This window comes from Mauremys reevesii, linkage group 2 (genome assembly GCF_016161935.1).
Source record: "Mauremys reevesii isolate NIE-2019 linkage group 2, ASM1616193v1, whole genome shotgun sequence".
Lineage (NCBI taxonomy): Eukaryota > Metazoa > Chordata > Testudines > Geoemydidae > Mauremys > Mauremys reevesii.
The window spans coordinates 67,409,869-67,430,907 of NC_052624.1; the positions used below are offsets into that span (position 1 = coordinate 67,409,869).

At 36.3% G+C, this 21,039-nt stretch overlaps 1 protein-coding gene across 15 annotated transcripts in view; it reads right to left on the bottom strand.

The window, feature by feature from the left end:
* Nucleotides 1-1,940: 1,940 nt before the first annotated feature.
* Nucleotides 1,941-21,039, bottom strand: part of SATB1 (SATB homeobox 1) — a 104,369-nt gene continuing 85,270 nt past the window's right edge. For 9 of the 15 annotated variants that reach the window (XM_039527248.1, XM_039527260.1, XM_039527251.1 and 6 more), the window contains 3 exons: nucleotides 7,705-7,908; nucleotides 5,894-5,989; nucleotides 1,941-3,630 (listed from right to left, as the gene is read on the bottom strand). In XM_039527248.1, coding sequence (XP_039383182.1) covers nucleotides 3,154-3,630; nucleotides 5,894-5,989; nucleotides 7,705-7,908 — 777 coding nt within the window. In that variant the 3' untranslated portion in view covers nucleotides 1,941-3,153. Of the gene's footprint in view, nucleotides 3,631-5,893; nucleotides 5,990-7,265; nucleotides 7,269-7,704; nucleotides 7,909-21,039 lie in introns of all 15 variants that reach the window. The other 6 variants (XM_039527253.1, XM_039527252.1, XM_039527255.1 and 3 more) reach the window with 6 other exon arrangements.

Here is a 21,039-nt window from a genome sequence, read left to right on the forward strand (position 1 = left end):
ACTGTATCACAAACATGTAAATCCTACTATGTAGCATAGGGATAAGTGGGGGAAAAGGCAGTAACAATATTCCATTTTCTGCCCTTTTTATTGCTTTTATTTAAGTCAATGCTCAGCTTTTGCTTTGTAGCTAAAGCCTTAATCTTATCAATCTCCCTTCTCTCCTGCCTACTGTGTTTTGCAGGCATTTGGCCTTCTTTACAGCTTAAATGTTATTCACAATAAACATTTTTCTTAGTACATTTAATGATACAACATCTAAGCCATAGGTGTATCATTGCTGAGCTTTAAAGATAAACTTTAGTTACAAAGGCCAACTGGGACCGTTTCGGTGCTCTCAATTCAGTTTCTTAATAGTACTTTAACCTTAAAGATACATCAGCTGGGCTTGGATGGGGGGGGAAGGGGTTTGTAGAGAACAGAGGTAATGGGGAAAAGGCAGTGCAGTTGTAAACTACCACTTAGAAGAGCAGCATCCAGAAAACCCCAAATGATAATTTATTCACAATAGGGGAAAAAGCAGTTTATAAACTTGTTGATGGTATTTGCTCTTATCCTGCTATTGAGAGGTGTGGGATCTGTTGCCTAAACCAGGGCATTAGAAATAGGTACATAGTAATTTATAGAGTGCCAGGATATATGTTCCATAAACAACCGCCCCTCCCATCCCAACCACACCACTTAATTTTAAATTATGCAGCCATATTCAGACACCACTGGTACACTTCACAGGCAGCTGAAGTCACCCTTCACACTAATATGCTCAGGGCCTGATTCTCCTTAGACTAAGTCAACTCCATTGATTTAGCTAGTTATTCCTGATTTACACCAGTGAAAGGCCCTATCCACGCTATTTGTCCTTATGCCAATCGTGTAGCGATTTGAACGAGTAAAGCTTGCCCCTGCTTGAAACCAGGGGGCACACCACTGGGGCAAACAGTGGCTTCATTGGTCTGCACGAATGCAGCTAGACCAATTGCTGGCTGCTAGTTGCTATCATTGCGGCCACTCCCCTCAGTGACAGCTGAATCAGGACCCTCAGGGTAGCACCAGGAGACCAGGAATGCACACATTTTTGTGTCTGACTCATTTTAAGCATGCAGAGCAAAAAACCTGTTTTGCTATCTACTCCGTCTCTCCCTTAAAGAATCTAATATAGTTATAGGGGGAAATTTTCACAGGCACAAATGGCTGACTGCCAGTTGTACCTTGGCAAATTACAACGGGGGGTGGAGTGGGGGGGGATGTCCAAAGTTTTAGTCATTTTAGAATGGTTACATTGAATTTGCAAACATGTTAAAAATGGAACTCACTGGAGTTTTTGGATTTTTTGTTTTGTTAAGCTAATGAACTATGTAGTATTGTTCTTCAACTTTTAACTGTGGAGTTCAATCTCGCCTCCCCAGTACAGATCGTACAAGCCTAGGCATGAATGAAATGCCTATTAATTATTACGGCTCTAACAACCACGTTATTAATGATCATTAAAAATGCTTTTGCCTAGTAAGGGATTGTTGTACACAGAGGCCATTTTTCCTATTTATTTTGTGACTATTAATGGTCTTTTTTAATGTTTATACCTAGTGTAAGGAACAGTGTTAGAATAATTCAAGTACTGTAAAATAAAACCAGCTGCATCCATTATATGTGCATTACTGCCAGGAATTGTAAATATGTTTTTGCCTGATAGCTTCTTGACTCAATAATATCCTGCTATCTCTGCTGGGCAGGCAAGTTTTAACCAACAAAAGACAGGTTATGATTTTCATAGTCAGACTGTGTTTCTTTTTAAAGTATGTTATCCAAATTCAAATTTTAAAAAGTGTTTGTGATCTTAACAATTGAAAAGTCATCTTCAAAGTGGTGGCAAGAAGGTACAACATGCACTTAAAGCAGAGATATTTCTTTAGGATATATACATAAGCAGACAAACCCTGCCATATCATACCATACAAACAATTTTAATTGTGTAGTTACAGTCAATAACCACTCCTAGTCAGAACATTTCTGCATAAAGAAAATTGTGATACACTTATAAAAACAGCCAGCTGTAACAAAATAACTGGTGTTTTCATAGCAATAAACTCATAAAAAAGAAATACACCTTTATACAGAAAATTTATACAGCTGTAGCTTTAAAATTGATTGTAAACCAAAGGAAGACACATTGCAAACATCAATTATTTTCACATTAATTGCATAAGTTTCTAAGGTGATCTATTAGTTTTATTTACCTAAGCTTATTTGCATGATAGTAAAAATTGCATACAACAATAAGAGTGAAGCTTATAGTATGAATTGCTTGGATAACATAGAGCACTTTTTATAGGCAACTGTGTAAAGCACATTTTCTCTATTTAAAACTTTTAAGACACTTTGTTTTACTGCCCATCAAAATACATTTATAAATAGAAAAAAAATCAGTATGATAACAAGAGAAGCAATATTACATTTAACGGAAACTTCCAAAAAAATTAATTACAACATGACGCTGCAGGATCTACAAATAAATAATGAGGACTAAATTGTGTTTCACATTTTCTTTTCATTTTTTTAAAATCATGTAACAATGAGAATGGAAAAAAAATACAGTGACCTTTATTTCCAAAACAAAAACAAATCTGAATTACGGCAGTGCCATATAATACAAGGCATTTGTTGGCATATGTTATCTTTAAACTGCATTCCACAGTCTATAGTTCTTTTGTAACATACAATAGAGCAAGAGTAACAAACTCTTTTCTTTTTTTAAATAAATGTGAGTTTCCAAAGACCAAGTGTGGAGTGTTACAGTAATAATTAAAAAAAAATAATTGAGAAACAAATCACAAAAGTTGTAATGCTTGTCTGAAGGCTCCAGAATCAAAATCACTGGTATCATGCTTATTGGGTACACCACAGTGTAGCCAGTGAACACAAATTAATATCAAACAATCCTCAACGCTTCATCTGTAGCTGCAAAGCAGTTTGTAAAACAGAGTAAAACATCTAGTGCAGTCTGCATTATCCTTTTTTTCAAACTTTTGTGCAAGTTTTGGAAGATTCATTGACCAAACAATGAATATGAGAGGTTTCGGACACAATGCAAGATGGAACTTTCGTTTCATTATTAAATACCAGTGGCACTGTTGAATGAAAATAATACTTTTTAGATCAGTCTTTTAATTCAGCATTAATCTCTGTGTTCCCTTCTACTGATAATTCTTCTTCTAGTTTCACTGAAAAAAGTGTGTTTGCGTTTTTGTCTTGGATGCTATCTTCTAAATCCTTAAGCAACTCTTCCTCCTTGTATTCTGCAACATCCACTTCCAACCCAGAATTGTCCTTCAGCTTCCCATGGTGCTTGAGATAATATCGCTGGTTCTGAAAGAACTTGATAATGGTGTACTTGGGTAGGTCAAGCTGAGCCGAGAGAGTCTGGATTGCTTCTTCATCTGGATATAGGCCTACATCTTGTATGAAACTCTGTAGAATTCCCAGGGCTTCAACAGAAATCTTTGTTCGTGGTCGCGGTTTCTGACGATTTTCATCCTCAGATTCAGCTGGTGATGCCACTGTTGGTTGCCTTGGCGGTAGTCTGGGACCTGGTTGCTGTTGCTGCTGTTGTTGTTGCTGCTGCTGCTGCTGCTGGAAGACAAAGTAAATCATTTGGTACATGTATTTTTGCTGATATTTTTATCCTACCCCAAAAATCCAGATATCTAAGTATAATTTGCCAAACTAAAAAGGCAGGCCCTGGAGATTTGAAAAAAGACTCACTACTGCCCACATCCAAATGAGTCAGAATTAAAATACAAATTAGTTCCCCCTCTCTGCGAATGGGTGTTGGGAGAAGGGGAGGAATATTGGTAAAATACTCAGGTCTTGTCTAGATCAAGATTTGAAGATATGGTGGTAGCATGTGTTAGGGAACACTTTCTAACTAACATATTTTAAGAGTCAAATGCAGACCAGGCACGCTAACTTGAACGTGTGTTAAACTGGCTGAGTTAAAGCCTAGAGGTGGGTCTAGGATTTAACATGTTAGAGTCTACACTAGACTTGAAATGTGTTAGTTAATATATTCTAACATATTCTGACATGGCATTTTAAAATCCTAGTCTAGACAAGGACAAAAAAAAAAAATCAGGAGCTAGGAACTCCTCACTTTTAATCATCACCCAGACGGTACCTTTTTTCTGTGACCTTGGGAAGGTCACTTAACCTGCCTGTGTTCCAATATCCCAATATGCAAACTGGGAATAAACATTCCTACTTACCTCAATTGAGTTAATATTTATATAGTGCTAAGATACAAAATGCTAAATAAGTTGGGTTATTATTACTATGAGTGAACATCCAGCATTCTAAAATGTCAAGCAATAAAATGACCCAGGATGCACATCACAGAGAAATAAGATAAAGCAAACTATGATGTAAATAATTAACAAGAGTTTAAAATGAAGGTTTGGAAGCAAGGAATTCAAAGACATTTTAAAAAGGTGATGCACTGAGCCCTAGGGACAGAAATGTTTTTCTCATCACCGGCTGGAGCCCAGCACATTATAAGATCATGTTTAAATCAAAAGTGAATTTGTCAGCTACTGCTTTTGTTGAGAATTATGTTCCTTTACAGCACAAAAAGAATTGTTTAGTAAGATTTTTTGGATCAGCAAATGTCTTGTCTTATGGTGCTATTTAAATAAAGTAACAAGTAATAGTTATTGTTTTAAAAAATGAACAGTAGATCTATCTAGATTTTGTCTAATAAAATATTTTAATTGTTCTTATATAATGGTAAATTTAGATACAGATACTATAATTAAGCCCCAGCCCTGCTAATATTTATGCACATCCTTATCTTGATGCACCTCAAGCAGTCCCATTCTAGACTTAAGTCCCAAATAGACGTATGCCCCTACTTAAAGGGCTTAACTTTATGCATGTGCTTAAATCTTTGCAGGATCAGGGCATGTGTGTGTATGCTTTTCAGAGTTAGCACATATATTAATTACACAGTTGATGCATCTACAAACAATTACAGTATATAAAATATCACCTACCATACTGTAAATACAAATACAAAATATCCAATCTTGCAACCCCCATTCACACAAGTAGACAGATTGATATAGTATAATGCAACTACTCGTGTGAGTAACATTTGGAGGATGAAGGACATTTGCTTTGTTGATAAAAATTGTCAGTCTGAGAAAGCAGCATAATATTAAAATAAGTGTACCATGCATAAGCTTTTCCTTTTATCCCCCTAAGAAGTAATGTTATTAAAACAATGTACATTTTCAAACCAATGCTGCTTTACTACTTAATACAGATATTTCTCTCTCTTTTTTTGCTAAATCAAACAGTAAGTTTCCAGGCTTGCACAATTATTTTAGTACTCAATATCCTAAGGGATTGTCTTGTTCAGTTTGTTTTATCTTTAATACACACTCATGTTGTTTCTGGCTGCTGGATAACTCTATTCTTTGTAGATTTGTAAATATTTTTTCCATAATGGTAATACGAATGATCCACAAAGGCTCAGTGGAGGTTGGGAACTCTGAAAGCTATGGGTATTTTCTGCCCTTTGGGGCAGCAGTTAAAGGCTGACCCCAGAGTTTTAACAAAAAGGAATTAAATAGCGTCAACAGTTCAAACGGACACATAATGGAACTATTCTACTACGTTTTGCATGATAGACTACCTTGCTCAGGAGTTTATGTGCTATCTGGTTCATGTGTAAGTATGCAGTGGAGCAGAGGGAAAACTACCTCCCGGAATGAATATTGAGACCTACCATGGCTAGTTCAGTGAGCGTATCTTTTCTAAGTATATAAATATGCTGTTTCTCTGTTATCTGGGAGTGGGTCCTGAAACCCCTCCCTGACACATTTAACTTGTGCCAGCTCACCTGAGGAGCAGCACCCAGCCAAGGTCCAGTGGTCAGCAGGCCTGGTAAGAAAGCGCCTCTATGCTCTCCTTTCACAAGGGTGGTGGGAGAGGGGCTCTAAAGGAAAAACAAACAAACGTTGACTCTTCCCAAGTTTCAACTGGGAGTAAATGGGATGAGGAATTAGGTCTGGTCCCCCTGTTGACCTGAATTTGATGGTTTAGTTTTTATGGCTCGCCACTGATCACATCCAACAAGAAGATTTATAGGTTCTTGTCCAATTCAGACTACAGAGTTCAAGAACTCAGGAGAGTTCTATATTGGGAGAGGACTCTCGGGGTGCTTGGCAAGAATGTGTACACTGAAGACAATACCAAATTGATAAAATCTTTATTGACATTAACATAAGAATAAGAAATGCAATGAAACTTGTAACTCCAAAACTCCTGGTGGTAACATTTCTATTATAAGTACCTTAACCTAACATACTCACACCCTTGCTTGAGAACCTGGTAATAGGAGGTGAAGGACCAGCCTCACTCGTGGCATGCCCGATTACGCTGGGTTCCCCAATGGTTAGGAATGTTGAGTAGTTATACTATACTTCACAAGCTGAGCTGATAGCATGATAGAAGATAGAACAGATAGATGAAAATATCTAAGAAGTAGAACTTAGTTTAAGAGCTCTAAGAGCCTAAGAAGTCTAAGAAGAAGTTAAGAAGAAGAAAAGAACTAACTCCAAAGCAGCTACAAGAAGAAGGTTTAAGAAAAGAACTCACCAACTAACTAACAACTCTCTTACAAGGTATTTTAGAGGCTCCTGACCTATGTAATTCAGGCCCAATCTACTATACCCAAATCTTGTTCCCATACCCTAAGAAATGTATGGGTACCCTTCTATAGGTTAGTGGATTATGACACTTTCTAAATATATTAATAAGAATGATCTCACTCCAAAACTGTCAACCTAGGCTCTTTTGATGACCTCGAGTTGTGGTGTACCCTGAGGTTACCAACCAGTTGTAGAAGCCGGATAAATCTGTGATGTGATGTGGATAGTTCCTCCCTTTGGTTCCCCAAAGTTCAGGGACCATTCTTATCTGTGCCAAAGGTTGCCATCTTTTATGCTGACATATTTATAACTAATTCTACTTTTTGCTATATAGCAAGATCTTACAGGCCGGTAATCTTCTTGCGTTTCAGCAAAACTTATTATTAGGAAACACATGCCTCAACACATCCTAAAGGTCCCAAGGAATTAATATTAATAAAATATAAGAATAAAATGGATTAATTTCAGAAAAAGAAACATATTTATTAATACTGCTGGCTGGATGAGTAGGATATAATAGCTAGCAAATTAATCCTATGGGCTACACCCCTCCCTCCATTTCTGCTTGAAGTGAACCATTGCTGTTGAGGATTTCTGTCTATGGTACTTGGATTTTAAAAGACACCACTTAAAAATATCCATTCCTTCCACTTTGTAGGTTATGCAAGTATCAGAACTGAACAGAGAGTAATACCATCTTTCTAATTCTGACTTCTAACAAACTACTTGAACCTATCTATGGACATTAAGATAAGTAATCAATTATTCCTCCTCCAATCAGATACTTTTGACACATCTGGTCCATGTAAGTTTAAAACAATGAAGTGTATATATGTTCACACTCTCCTTTTAATTGTGAAGGAAGATAGCAGTGCACGGTTATCTCTTTCTAAGAAGCCTCTGTTTAATCTGGAAGGAAGAAAAGAAACACTAATTTCCTTTGCTGCATTTAAAGCTTTATTTACTTAGTGCTATATTGGATTGGCCAAGGTAAACTAACCTGAATCTGCTCTGCTGGAACATGGATAATGTGGGAAGGTCTGTCACCATGGTGATGAACTGCATTGCTTTCTTGTTCATAAATGGCATCTCGTTCAGGCTGAGGAAGACTGAGGAACCTTCGGATCATTGAAAGATTTTCCCATAGGGTCCTGTTTTCCGGTGAGGGATCTTCCTTCCAACGTAACAGTTCACAAAGCCACCCCTTGAAGATAACATCAAAGTATTAGTATTCCTCATTTAATAAGGGATAGATTCTGCTCTCATTTACACTTGCTTTGGAGTGAATGGGGGTTCTACAGGGACAAACAAGGGCAGAGTTTGTACTTTAATGTTGCCTCATTCCCCCCCCCACTTTTGTCAGAAATTACTTTAATTTTAAATTCCGGAGGCCTCTCCTGAAATCTAAAGTAAATACTAACTGTGTCAAGAATCTGTTGTGTTATTTTACAAACCCATCACAAAATGAAAACTTTTTGCATAACGTTTTCAGTAGTTTCACATAGTTGCATTATATTTACAAACAAACAAATTGATCAAGGCAGCATCCCTCACATACTCCAAATATATATTTAGTGTTCTGTTTCATCTAACTCCAGCATGTTCTTTCTTCTATTTATTTTCTTTTATGTAAGCCAATATCCATCTTAGGGTATTAAGAATGTATTTCAGTAGCTGGTAGATGATGTCTTCTGGCTGCTGCTGCGGCTTCTTTTTTCCCCCCCTTTTCCTTTCCAAATTCTAGTATGATAATTTTTCTTATTCAGAGTAAAAATACTTCAAAAATATGTCTTTTCTGTAGATCTGCCTCATGTAAATCATTATGATAAAGGAGTTCCATAATGTCCTTTTAAAAGAAAGGAATCCTTTGAGTACACATTGTGAAGTTATATCTTCTTCCTCATTGCTATGTACAGAGGTGGCTTTGCAGGTGAACTTACCCCATGTGATAACTTTATCTATTTCAGACCCTTTCCCTTTAAAACAGACTTTAAAATCAGACACACGCGTTTATATTTGATATTGTGGACTTAAAAGGTGATATGTTCATAGGTATGCACAAGAACATGCCCTTTACACCATTTCCAGATTATAGCAAATTAGCTAAGAATGCACTCACTCCAACTCAGACATGTTCTAGGCAAACAGACTAAATGTATGTCAAAAGACTGTCCCATGAGAAATGCAGCAATTGCTAATTTGCTTCAAAAACAGACATACAGTTTTATCTTGAAGATTTAGCAACTGGTTTCTTATGTTACCTTAAAATTAAATCTGGGGTACTTTCTGCCTTTGTATTTGATGTTTGAAAGGAATAGCGCAGACACAAACGGGCTACTATAACATGCAGCAACTCTGCATTTCTTTGCAAAATGTGAAAACAACTACAAAGACATAAAACATTACAAGTACATAACATTCACAAATTCTTTTTTAGCTCAAGGATTGTTTTTTAAACTAGCTCTATACAATTTTATTTCTTAATGCCGTAAGTAAGATAATGTGATATTTTATTGGACCAACAAATAATACATTCAGAAGCCTTTAGACCCCTTCTTCATGTACTCATGGTTTATCCAGACCAGTTTACTGTATTTTCTGCAGATACACTAACAATGGAGATTTAGGTGTTCTTGGTGCCATACATACTTTGTCCAGAAGTTAATTTCAAAGTGTAGTTATAAAAAAAAATTAAAGAAGAGAAAACAGTAGAAGTAATTTAATTTATCCTGTGCTATTTGGAAAGCTGAAAATTTAAAATATATGGTCATGTTCACAGGTGGCAGATTAAACAATGGATATGGAGAAAAATGTAGGGAAATAATGAAAGATAAATGCTTTAAATGAATATGCTGGTAGCACAGTTGAGAAACCAAAAACTTAAATAGGACCAAACCCAGATTTGTGCTGAACAGAGACACTGGGTGGAGAAGGTAATGTATTAGAAAACTGTCCTTTGTGGGAAAAAAATAGGATAGAAAGCCAACCAACTGCTCAAAAGAGTGCTAGTGAGAGAGAATGGCTACTGTGGTCTCCAGCACAACATAGGCTAAGAGGTCTAGTCCAGGAATCTGATTAGGAAATGTAGCCAGCTCCTTAGCACATATGCCATGATATTCAGCACATGCTAGATGAGGTTGAATGCATTTCCTTTTTAAAGCAGCAGCAAAATGCACATAGCTGTGCATTTCTCCTGCTTGCCTTAAGGCATCGTGCTGTATGGGGGTAGGTTAGTGCATGGACCACACATGTACTCAGCATCATGCTGCTCCTTCCAGTTTTCTGTGTATTCCATAGGCAGAGGGACAGTATTTTGCCTTTTTTTTTTAATTGTACAGCATCAGTTACATTGATGGATAATGTAGGTTTTTGTTTAAAAAAATGTCAAAACCCAATATTAATAAAAATATGGTTGTGAAATTTTTAATTAAAAACAAAGAAAATTGTCTTTCAAATGTTTGCAGCCTGCTGTGCTCCCCACCCGAAATGTGTGGCATTGTGCTAGTGCTCCTGAAGCAGAAAATGAAACTGACAAGTCTATTTATATCATAGGAAGTGAAAAAGAAAAAGAAACAAACTGCAGTTATCTAAGGTATAACAACACAAGCAAGGACATTTGTTTTTTAGCCTGACAATGTCCATTAGAACTTGAGCATATGTGGTGAACATGTGGACCACAGATGTTCTTTAGAAAAGATTCATCACAATTATGCTAGTTTAACAAATATTTCAGAAAGAGAGCTTTGATTCACTTAACAAAATATTTTTTCTCATACTGTCAGTTCAGTGTTTCTATACATACTAGATTGATCCTTATTTTTATTAATTGCCCATGACTAACATAACATTTCCAGTAGTTTGCTATTAACCTTTGCCCTGAAATAATACTTCTAATTCCTTATCTAAAAATAATTTGATGAATTGTAAATTGAAGCGTGTCTCCTTAGCTTTCCAAGGAAATGCAGTGATTTTAAGAGACTGAAATCAGATGCTTCTTATAAACTATTTAAACCTGAAGCCATAGACTGCTATTCTGACAAAAGTGTCTATTTTTCCCATGTTATTCTTCATGTATTTTAAAAGGAGCAGATAGACATTTTGTTGCAACATCTGTGTGGCAATATGGAAATAACCAATTTGTTTCTTCTAAAATTATAAGGGTAAAAAATATTTACTGGACTCATCTCTACTATGTATTTCTGAATACTTTTATAAAGCCTGATTTTATTAAGGTTTAACTGATGTGAGGGGTGACTGGGCACTAACAGAAGTTGTATGATATAGCTTCCACAGGGGACCAAAATCACTGCACCAATATCACTTTTTTTAGATTAAAATGTCATTAATATTTTACACATTTCCAGGTTCAGTGTTCTGTACCAGATAAATGCCTCAATCACAAAATTCAACACACTGAGAATGGATATGTGAAATGATTTTTCGATTTAGTTGGGGATTGGTCCTGCCTTTGAGCAGGGGGTTGGACTAGATGACTTCCTGAGGTCCCTTCCAACCCTGATATTCTATGATTTTTATAATATTTAGAAAAACACTTGGATGGACTTTCAAAACCATGACATATTTTGTTTTGATTCTGTTTTTACTTGGAACAAAACATGAACCGATGTAGTTAATATAGCTTTTAAATTTAGAAATTAACCCAACAGGGCCAAATTCTGCCCTTCTATGATAGTATAAATCTGGTGTAATTCTATTGACTTTAATCAGGTTATTTCTTATTTACACCAGTATAACTGAGGGCAGAATTTAATTCATAGTTTTTTCTCAAAATAGCTTCTCAAAATTATAGGACTACAAGATAATAGGCAAAAGACTCACTATTCAAATCAGATCACAACTGTTCTTTAGTGCATACAAAGCACAGTGAAGAAGCAGCCTTTAAAAAATTAGGCCAATTCAAAAACAGCAAGCTTAAAAAACTAAAACATCCTTGGGAACAACCTAAACTTTAAACATAGTATGTTTGCCAGGCAATATTACACTGAATATAAAGAAGGTATAAGACAAAATATAAACATTTAGCCACATGTAAATACATTTGTAGAACTTTCAGGATGTTACTACTTTTCAAACTGACAAAGTTTAATGTGACACCTTCTGTTCCAAAACCTTTGTTTCTATTCAAAATCACGCCTTTAGCTGCTATCAATCACTATGCTCTCCCTATTACTTAAAATACTAGCATGGGCCCTGGATAAGCTGAAAATGCCATGCAGATGAATTCTGAGATAATATGTTCAAACCTGTTATATACAACACAAATCCTGTAAAGTTATGTATTGTAAACGTACATTTATTGAGAACTAAAAAGTCTTCAATCCATCTGCCACAAAGGAAATACTGTTATGCACTTTAGAGTAACCAAGAACCATCTGCAAAGGTCTTGCTACAATAAGCAAAAAAAATTGTTTAAAAAAAAAAAAGGATGCTAAACCTAAATATTATTTAAAAAATAAGTCTTCTGACTGGCTTTCTGTTAGGATTTTATTAAAGACACATAAGACATTAGAAAGCAGAGAAACTGCCAAACTATTGCAGGAAAAAAGGAAAACAAACACACGCAAAGATAACAATGACAAATGTTATAGTCCACAACACACACCATTGTATGCTTATTTTAAAGAAAAATTCAGCAGTTCTAATCTCAATAGCCCAGTGATGTATTTTTCTGAAAATTTTAATTGTACCAAATTTAAATTCAAATCCTGACCCTCACCCTTACTCTCATCTCCTACTTTCTAGCAAGACAATTTCTGGTTTCCATAGCACTTTCTTTTTTGAAATTGATACAAGTCAATTCAACATAGAATAGGTAAGCACCAATTCTTATTAAAATCAAGAAGGATTTCCTTTCTGCAACCAATCAACATTTGCTATGCAAATCCCTCCAGATCTGTGGTAGTGCTAGGAGGCTCACCTTATATTTGACTGTGCCAAACATAACCAGTCTAGAAGGAAAGGAATTCAGTAAAGAGCAACTAAACTTCTTTGTTTGGTAAATCTCTTAATGGTAAAAGGAATAAAATGACAAATACTTCTTACTGTATTAATTAGCAAGGAATCAAATATGTCATAGAATATTAGGATTGGAAGGGACCTCAGGAGGTCATCTAGTCCAACCTGCTGCTCAAAGCAGGACCAATCCCCAGATTTTTTACCCCAGTTCCCAAAATGGCCCCCTCAAGGATTGAACTCACAACCCTGGGTTTAGCAAGCCAATGCTCAAACGACTGAGCTATCCCTCCCCCCATCTTTTTTCCTAAAAAAAAGATTAGCCCTAATTTGAATTCTAAACAGCAAAACATTTTATATCATGTATGCTAAGATATGAAGAAGGGTCTTTCATATATTACATGCAGGAGTACTTTGTTGCAATCTCTGGGGTATATAGTATAAAACTATATGGTATTAGAAGAAATCAGCCTAAATAGGGAGGTATTCGATACAAAACATTTTAGTGGAAAGCATGAATTATATTTCTGCATCCAGTATGAACAAGGATTTAGTACATAATCCATTAAACAGTACTTCTAAACTCAAAAAAATTCAGTATTGTAGAATAAACTACAGTAGGCATTTTGAATGAGCACATTTTCAGCAATAACTATAAAGCTAGCAATTTATCATTCAGCAAATAATTTTCTACTTTTAAAAGAATCTGTAAGTGTTACTTATGCTAATGAAGACCGTTTTTAATCTGCCCACAAACATGCTAATAGAGGGCAATTTTTTTTATTTACAAAGCTGAAGGCACTCAAGTGTAATTTCATATCAATGTTCTATAAACTGGGTAAAATGGGCTCTTAATCGTCTGAGCCACCAAAATCCTTCACCTTTAACACAAAGGCTTAAAGACAGAACAATAGATGCAAACTGATGAACTAAACTTCTAAGACTGACTTTCTGCCTTCAAAATCATTCAACTTGCTTTACAAATCTCATCTTTGTTAAACTGGCTTTGTTCATTGCCACTGATACTTCCATTACTTTTGGAGCTATGAAGGCAGGACCCATGTATAGGAAGGAAGGAATACAGGGTGAAAAGCACTATTACAGTGAATGTACGTTTTCCTCAGGCTTTAACTTGTGAGCTCTTCATTGTGCAAGAAGGTTGCTTTTGGAAAAAGAAGTCATAATACTTTGAACAATGAGATACATAATGGTGGCAAAGGAGTACTGAAAGCATTTTAAATTATTTACTAGGTTAAAAGGGTGAAATGGTACTTTAAATACATCAAATTTCATCATCTGGGCCATTTTTTGGTGGCAAAGTGGTATTGATCTTTCCAAATGCTTAAAATTAACTATTTCCAGAAGGTCATTATTTGATTAAAGACATTAAAGTTGAGGGCAAGGAATGATGCACTTTGTCTTCTTTCCCATTCAAATAATCATGTAATTTAATCAGAACTATCCCTTCATGTCCTGTAATAAAAATGTTTGTCTTAAGATATTGTTCTTTACCTAACATATTAACCTTTAAATGTTATGAAGTTCTTAAGAATAATCTTTGCTAGAGAAGATTCTTCCATAATGTAATGAGAGAATCCCCAACATTTAAATTGATATGGATAAATTTCCTCTGTACATTGATTAGAAAATGCATTAAACCCTTCAACTGTGATTTCTCAGTGTTCAACAGAACCTAGAAATTCAGAGTTCCGAATAGCCAAATTTGTACTATTTGTACAGTATTTTGAAGCAAAAATGTGCCAATTATTAAATATATTGCTCCAATGTTAATAAACATAGTAAAATGGAACTATAAACTCTAGGCAAAGTTATCTAAAACATTTCAGTTTGCATTAATTTTGTATTTGAGAAATATGATATTCTATATTATTAAAGAACAAGTAGTAGTCAAAATTTAAGGTTCATCACAAATTCATTTTTGGGCTGAGACCCCTTAAATTTTACTTGTTACTGGGTGAAATCCTATGGGTTTATGCAGGAGGTCACATTAGATGATCACACATTTTCCCTTATGGCCTTAAAATGTATGAATCTACTTTTGGAATTTCCTGACATCTGAAAGCCTATTTCCAGATAGAAGCAGGCCTGGCTGTAGTACTATTGATGGTTTGATTGGAAGGAGAAGTCAGACCCAGTCGTCCCATACCTAGGCTTTTCTCTGGTGTTCAGTGTATAGCCTTACTCCTTAAATAAGGAGTTACCTTTCTCTGGCAACTTTGTAGTGAGCAGGAATGGGAAAAAGCTCTCTCTCTTGAGATGGCTAGTTGGCTATGCTGGAGTAAGGAACACATGCTTGTCTTGTCTGTGTTGTCAGATATCACTTTATCGAGCTTCCTCCCACACAAGATTCCATCTAAGAATTTAAGGCTTAGAGGATTTCATTTGAATAATTATCTGCTGACCAAGGTTTAAGCCTGACCATTGAGTTAGCTGCCCTGGCTTTCATTGCCAGTCTCTTGGAATACATGGATCTACCCACCACTAACATAGTAGGGATGTTTTCTTTACTACTTACTTGAATTCACCCTGGTTTCCACTCCTCCCTAATGTTTCTTTGACAGAGGATTGGGAAATTGTTTTAGTTTTGGATGGGAGATATTTTGTATTTATCCTGCTCATCCTCTCTTTATGGGTTCATCATGTTTCTGGCCATCACCACAACCTCTCTAGTTTCAGACATGTTTTTGAGGGGGGTGTCAGAAAGGGTTATCATTATCCAAAGCTGATAGTTTCTCTTCTTTGAAGGATTGAGCTAGCGCTCATGGAAGGAGAATTTGGAGGGATTTTTACTTTTGCCCTTTGGGGGACGGTAGGTGTCCCCATCAGAGGACAGGTCACTTTTCTTGCATTTTGGGGGGGCTTAGACCAGGAGCTGGGGGCAGACGGAAGTGCATCCATGTTTTTTTTTTTCATTCTCCAAACTAAATTGAGAGGAAGTGCAGATGAAATTCAAGAAACTGGGATGGTATACTGGGATTTCTATCTATAGAGGTGATTTGTACTAAAGGAAAAGGGGGACTTTTGGACCTAGCCTTGGAGACTCCTACTTGGTGAAGATGTTAATGTCTGCAGTCTTGAGAGCAGAAGAAAAACTAACCTTCCCTTGTGGAGGTATCTCTGGAGCAGTCCTAGCTAGAGTAGGGGGATAGAGAAGCCACAATAAGCTGTACGCACTGCAAACCTCTTCCCTTGGCAAAGTGGAAGTCCATGAGCTGCAAGCCATCATGACAGAGCTCCCCTCCTGTGTCTCCTCATAGAGACACTGCACATCTTGACTTTGGTTTGCTCCATTTGGCCTGCTCTGATAATTGGGGAACTAGGAGAGGAGCCTGGCCAGTAGTCCTTGTTTGAGAAATAAAGCCCCTGAAACTTTGGCTCCTAGGAAAAAAGCATAGCAAAAATGATTTTGCTTGCTGTGATCCCCATTCAGCTTTATAAGATAGACAAAGGAAGAGGCAGAAAAATCTGCTGTGAGGGCAGAAGGGGTGGAACCAAGTCCTGGAAACTCGTGGGCAAGCTTAAACTAGTATAGCACTTAAGGAAGTTTAATGTAACCAAAGTACCCAGAAATCCTCTATATGAAAACAGGAAAATGTGGCTGCACAAGTGCAGAACTAGTAACATGAAGGGTTCATAGTTTTAAAAAAACTGATTAAAACCAGTTTTCTTCCAACTTGGCTTTTTGTTTAAATGTCTCAATAAGATCTAAAAAACCCCAAGTTTGAAGTTTCTAGGATCTTCAGCATATGAGTTATCCAAATTTGAACTACTATATTTTAGTTATCTATTCTCTCATACTATATATTACTCTGTCTGTACAGTCTCAACCTTCTTCATACATTTGCAGCACTTGTTCCAACACTGAATTTTCCAATTAGAACTGTACCAAAACTTTTTTTTTTTTGCAATGCCTGCCTGTTGGGAAATGATAGGTTGTACATCATGTTTTAGGCCTTTGTGGAAACAAATACATTTCACCTATTGTTCAGCATGGTTTACAAAGTTTGTTTAATGTAAAAAAGCATATATATGATCTTGTTGACTGTTTATTTGCATTATGAACCCACTACAGCCACATCCTCCCTACTATACTATACTTCTGGGCCACTTTTAATAGTATGTATGGATAGGAGATGAGATTCCTCTTAGGGAGCATATCATATTGTCCTGGTCCCCTTTACAGGGGGATGCATTGTAAAGGCTGTCAAAGTTCTGTGTAAATTTGAATTGGATTTTTTTTTAGCTCTTATAAGAATAGATGAATAGGCATAAAATGCTTTCCAGAGAAACTAAGGTCTATCACATGAAGGACAATGGGCTCCTTGATTTTTGGAAAATGGAAATAGGCAAAAAGCTTTCATGATCCAAGTTTCCTAATACTGCACTAACATGGTCTTACCAGTTAGAGCCTTTTTAATGAGTTTATTATTGTCTTTCCAAACAGTTTATGAAATTGGTTTTTGTGTGTCTGCAAAATTCACCATTTATTCATTTCTGACCCAACAGCACTGGTGTTCTGTCATTCAGTAAATAGAGATTGCTCTTCAGTATATTATATGACCTCTATTGATCTAGCTGAACAAGAATTTCACGCTTCCTCTTGAGGGTAGGCCTTCAATATAGCAGGGATGAGAGGTGTCACCACAAAGACCATCTTACAAATACAATTTTAATAGAGCGACAAAGAATGCTTTTTACAGATCCAGACTAACACGGCTACCCCTCTGATAATTGAATTTTAACAGAGATAACCTGAGGGTTTCTTCTCTGCTCTTTAGACTTTCTTCAGTCCAAAAGAGGACTAAAGCTGTTACAAAAGTTGACTGATTCCTTTGCATCAGCTGTTGGGATTTCCCCAACCCTAAATCAGGAAATTTGAAACTGCTCGTATGAAAGTGTTAATGGCATCTATACACATATTTTACAGTTTAACTGAGTCACTAGAACACTGATTGGTTACTTATTCATTATTGACGCCTCAGTTGCACCAATCCACGGTTTTCATGTTTTAAGATTTTTTTTTAAAATGACCACATCTGATAGTTCTGTCAAAAAAACTGGTTTCTTTATTTACTATATTGGCTTTTGTTGCCAGAGGATCAGCAAAAAGGGTGAGCCTGGATGTGATCAGATGTGATTAAATAAATAAATAAATAATCTGTAGCTGTCAGTACAACAGATGGGAATTAGTATAAAAGAACTTATAGGGCTTGTCTGAAGAGAGGTAAACTTCAAAAGATAAGGGATTCATTTTTTTCAGCTAGGGAAGGATGAAGAAATTGATGTTCCTGTTTCCTGGGGTATCATATTTAATCAATTAACCAGTCACATCATCTTGCAGTTCTAATCTGTTACTGCACCCTCCCTTTGATGTGAAAAAAACCAACAACAAATCGTGGTACATAATGGTATTCTGTGTACACTTTCCTGGTATACACCTCTACCTCGATATAAAGCTGTCCTTGGGAGCCAAAAAATCTTACCGCATTATAGGTGAAACCACGTTATAGCGAACTTGCTTTGATCCACTGGAGTGCGCAGCCCCGCCCGCCCGGAGCACTGCTTTACCGCACTATATCCAAATTCGTGTTATACGGGGTGGCGTTATGTCAAAGTAGTGGTGTACTTCAAAACAAAAATTTCCTCTCCAATCCCACGTGTGTATCTTTAAAACTGGTCCATCAGAAATTTACAAAAATACCACCAACTTCAATTCATATTTTTTTTAAATAAAAATATATAATTTTTAACAAAATAAGGATATGGAATATTTAAAAAGTGGAAAATTCATTTACAGCCAGCAGGTGAGGAAGAAAAGAAACAAACTGCATATAATTAGCTAGCTGGCTATTGTCCTGATCCTGCAAGCTGCTTTGTGCTGGCAGACCCCTGTACTTACTTGGATCGATGATGAAATCAAGGGGGGCTCCACCAGGGGGCAAGGATCCAGCCTCGTGGAGCAGAATCAAGGACTAAAACTGTACCAGATATGTACAGTCCATGTACATATGCACTTATGGGAGAAAAAATTCTGTTCCTAACTAAAAATGTAATTATTCAACTTGTTTTGTACTCAGCTAAAAAAGTAATCTAAATTAAGAGCTGCCCCTAAACTTAGTTCCCTATCTCTCAGCCTCCTCCACTTTTCTTTTCCATCTTCCAACTATATTTTTCTTCCCTTCAATACAAATAGCAATGATAGGCACAAGCCCTAATCAAAAATATAATAAGCATTCTTTTGCAAATCTTATATAAAATGCAACTATATTCATATGTAAAAAGACAAAGAAAAAAGATTGTAAAAAAAAGTAGGTGATGCTTTATTCTCCTTTCTTTTCCATCATTCAGTCTTCAATAAAAATGGCACTAGACGAAAATGTGTTTAAAAATCAAAACAAGAAAAAACAACTGCCAATTAGTTAATAAAGTCAGTTTTAGTCTGGTACATTACCCTTTACAGTGTAGGGCTATAAAATGGGTCACTGGGTTTCACAGAGGGTGACTGGAAAATACAACCCCACATCCCTTACACATACTGAAGGGAAGTTGCATGTAAATAGGCCTGATTTCACTGCAATATCATGGCTTCCCTGCATATAACTGAAAAAACTACCAATATGCTTAGTAGCCCCTACATTTATTTTTTAAATGTGCAATGAATTTTTCTTTGGCTGCTATACGTATGGTTGAGTTTAGCAGGAGTCTTTAACAGAAGGAGTCTGGCAATTTTTTCAAACCTTTTTACCACTAACAACTTACTAGCTAACAGCAAATGTTTATTATTAAGTTACTTATAGAGGCTGAACATTTGCTTCTTTGGAAAGGCCTTTGGTAAACAGACCTTGGGGACAGAAAAGCCACTTTCAAAATAACTCACATGTTCATCTTAAAAAAAAAACAAAACACAAAAATCCCTAAAACGAAAAAAGGTTCATAATCCTTCTTTCTAGAAATTCATTCTTTTCTCATAGAAAAATGAGCTACAAATTGAAGAATGAGTCCAGATCCCTACAATTTTCAAAAACATTTTTAACCACAACATTCAGTTTGACTGGGATCATTTTCCAGTAAGTTACATCACCCACAAAAAGTGCATATCCCAAAATGTATTTCCATTCATCACTTGCCATATTTTTTACTTGAGTCTCAATTTCTTAAAAGCTCCATATATTCATAATTAAATTAGACATTTAAATATTCCTGAACAAATTCCTTCCATATTCCATTTTGGAAAAGGTATATTCAGTGCTTTTCAGTTTCTGAATAAATGGCACTTAATGCAATTAATATATGACAACACCATAGTTAAGATGATGAGGGTAAAAGTTGGAAGAAAGAAAACGTTTCTCCAACTTCTCCTCCAGGTTCTGATACAGAAATTTTACTACAGCCAAGGTCAAATAACTTAGCAATGCCAACAGTCTCAAGTCCCCTTAGAACCTCTTTAAAATGCACATCTTAGGAAATGGTGAAGCTCCAAACAGATGAGAAGGCAACAATGATGAGAACATATCCCACATATGACAAGGAAAAGGCCCCTGCTTATCACATGGTGCCTGGGAGACTGGTACGCTGGGTCAAAAGTGAAATAAGGGGAACAGGCTGTTCTCCTTCCTCCTGACTGGCCAATGCAGGGAAAGCCTACGGGAACTGCCCCCCAATGTTTTCAGGTACTTTGCTTCTGTTTTGTGAACTCTAATACAAGCCTGGAGGAAAGGCCCTTAAAAAGACTAATGCTTGGATCTTTATTTCCCTTCCCTAGCTAATGAAACTGCCTACCAGCTCACACCATCACTTCTGGATGTCTTCACGAATGCATCTTCTCTAAGATTTCCTCCACTGAGTCACTCATCTGGCGGTAATAAGCCAGGTAAATTTCGTTCCTTATATTTATTTCCACCTAATGGCATTTATTTGGAGTTTCATGCAAAAGTGAATAGTTCCAGTGATGTCTGGTAATAAATCTTAAAATCACGAGCTAACAAGGTGAATCTCTTTTCTTAGGTCAATTCCTCTCTCATATTTAAGCAGGGTAGCAAATCATTAATTAAAGGTGAACCAAAAATTAAGTTACATTTGAGCCTTTCACGGCCTGTTTGTTTTTGTATAGTTGGAGGAAGTTCTTGTATCTACAAAACTCCCCATTACACACCAGAAATATTAATATTCTGATTCAGTAAGATACTCGAGCATGTGCCTAACTCTAAGCATGTGAATAATGACACTGAAGTTATTGATGTTTAAATTCCTTGCTGAATTGGAGCCTAAAGCTTTAGAGAATTCTACTGAGGATCATTTAAGGTCCCATCAATTTTTATTTGACTCTCAAATACCACCCTGA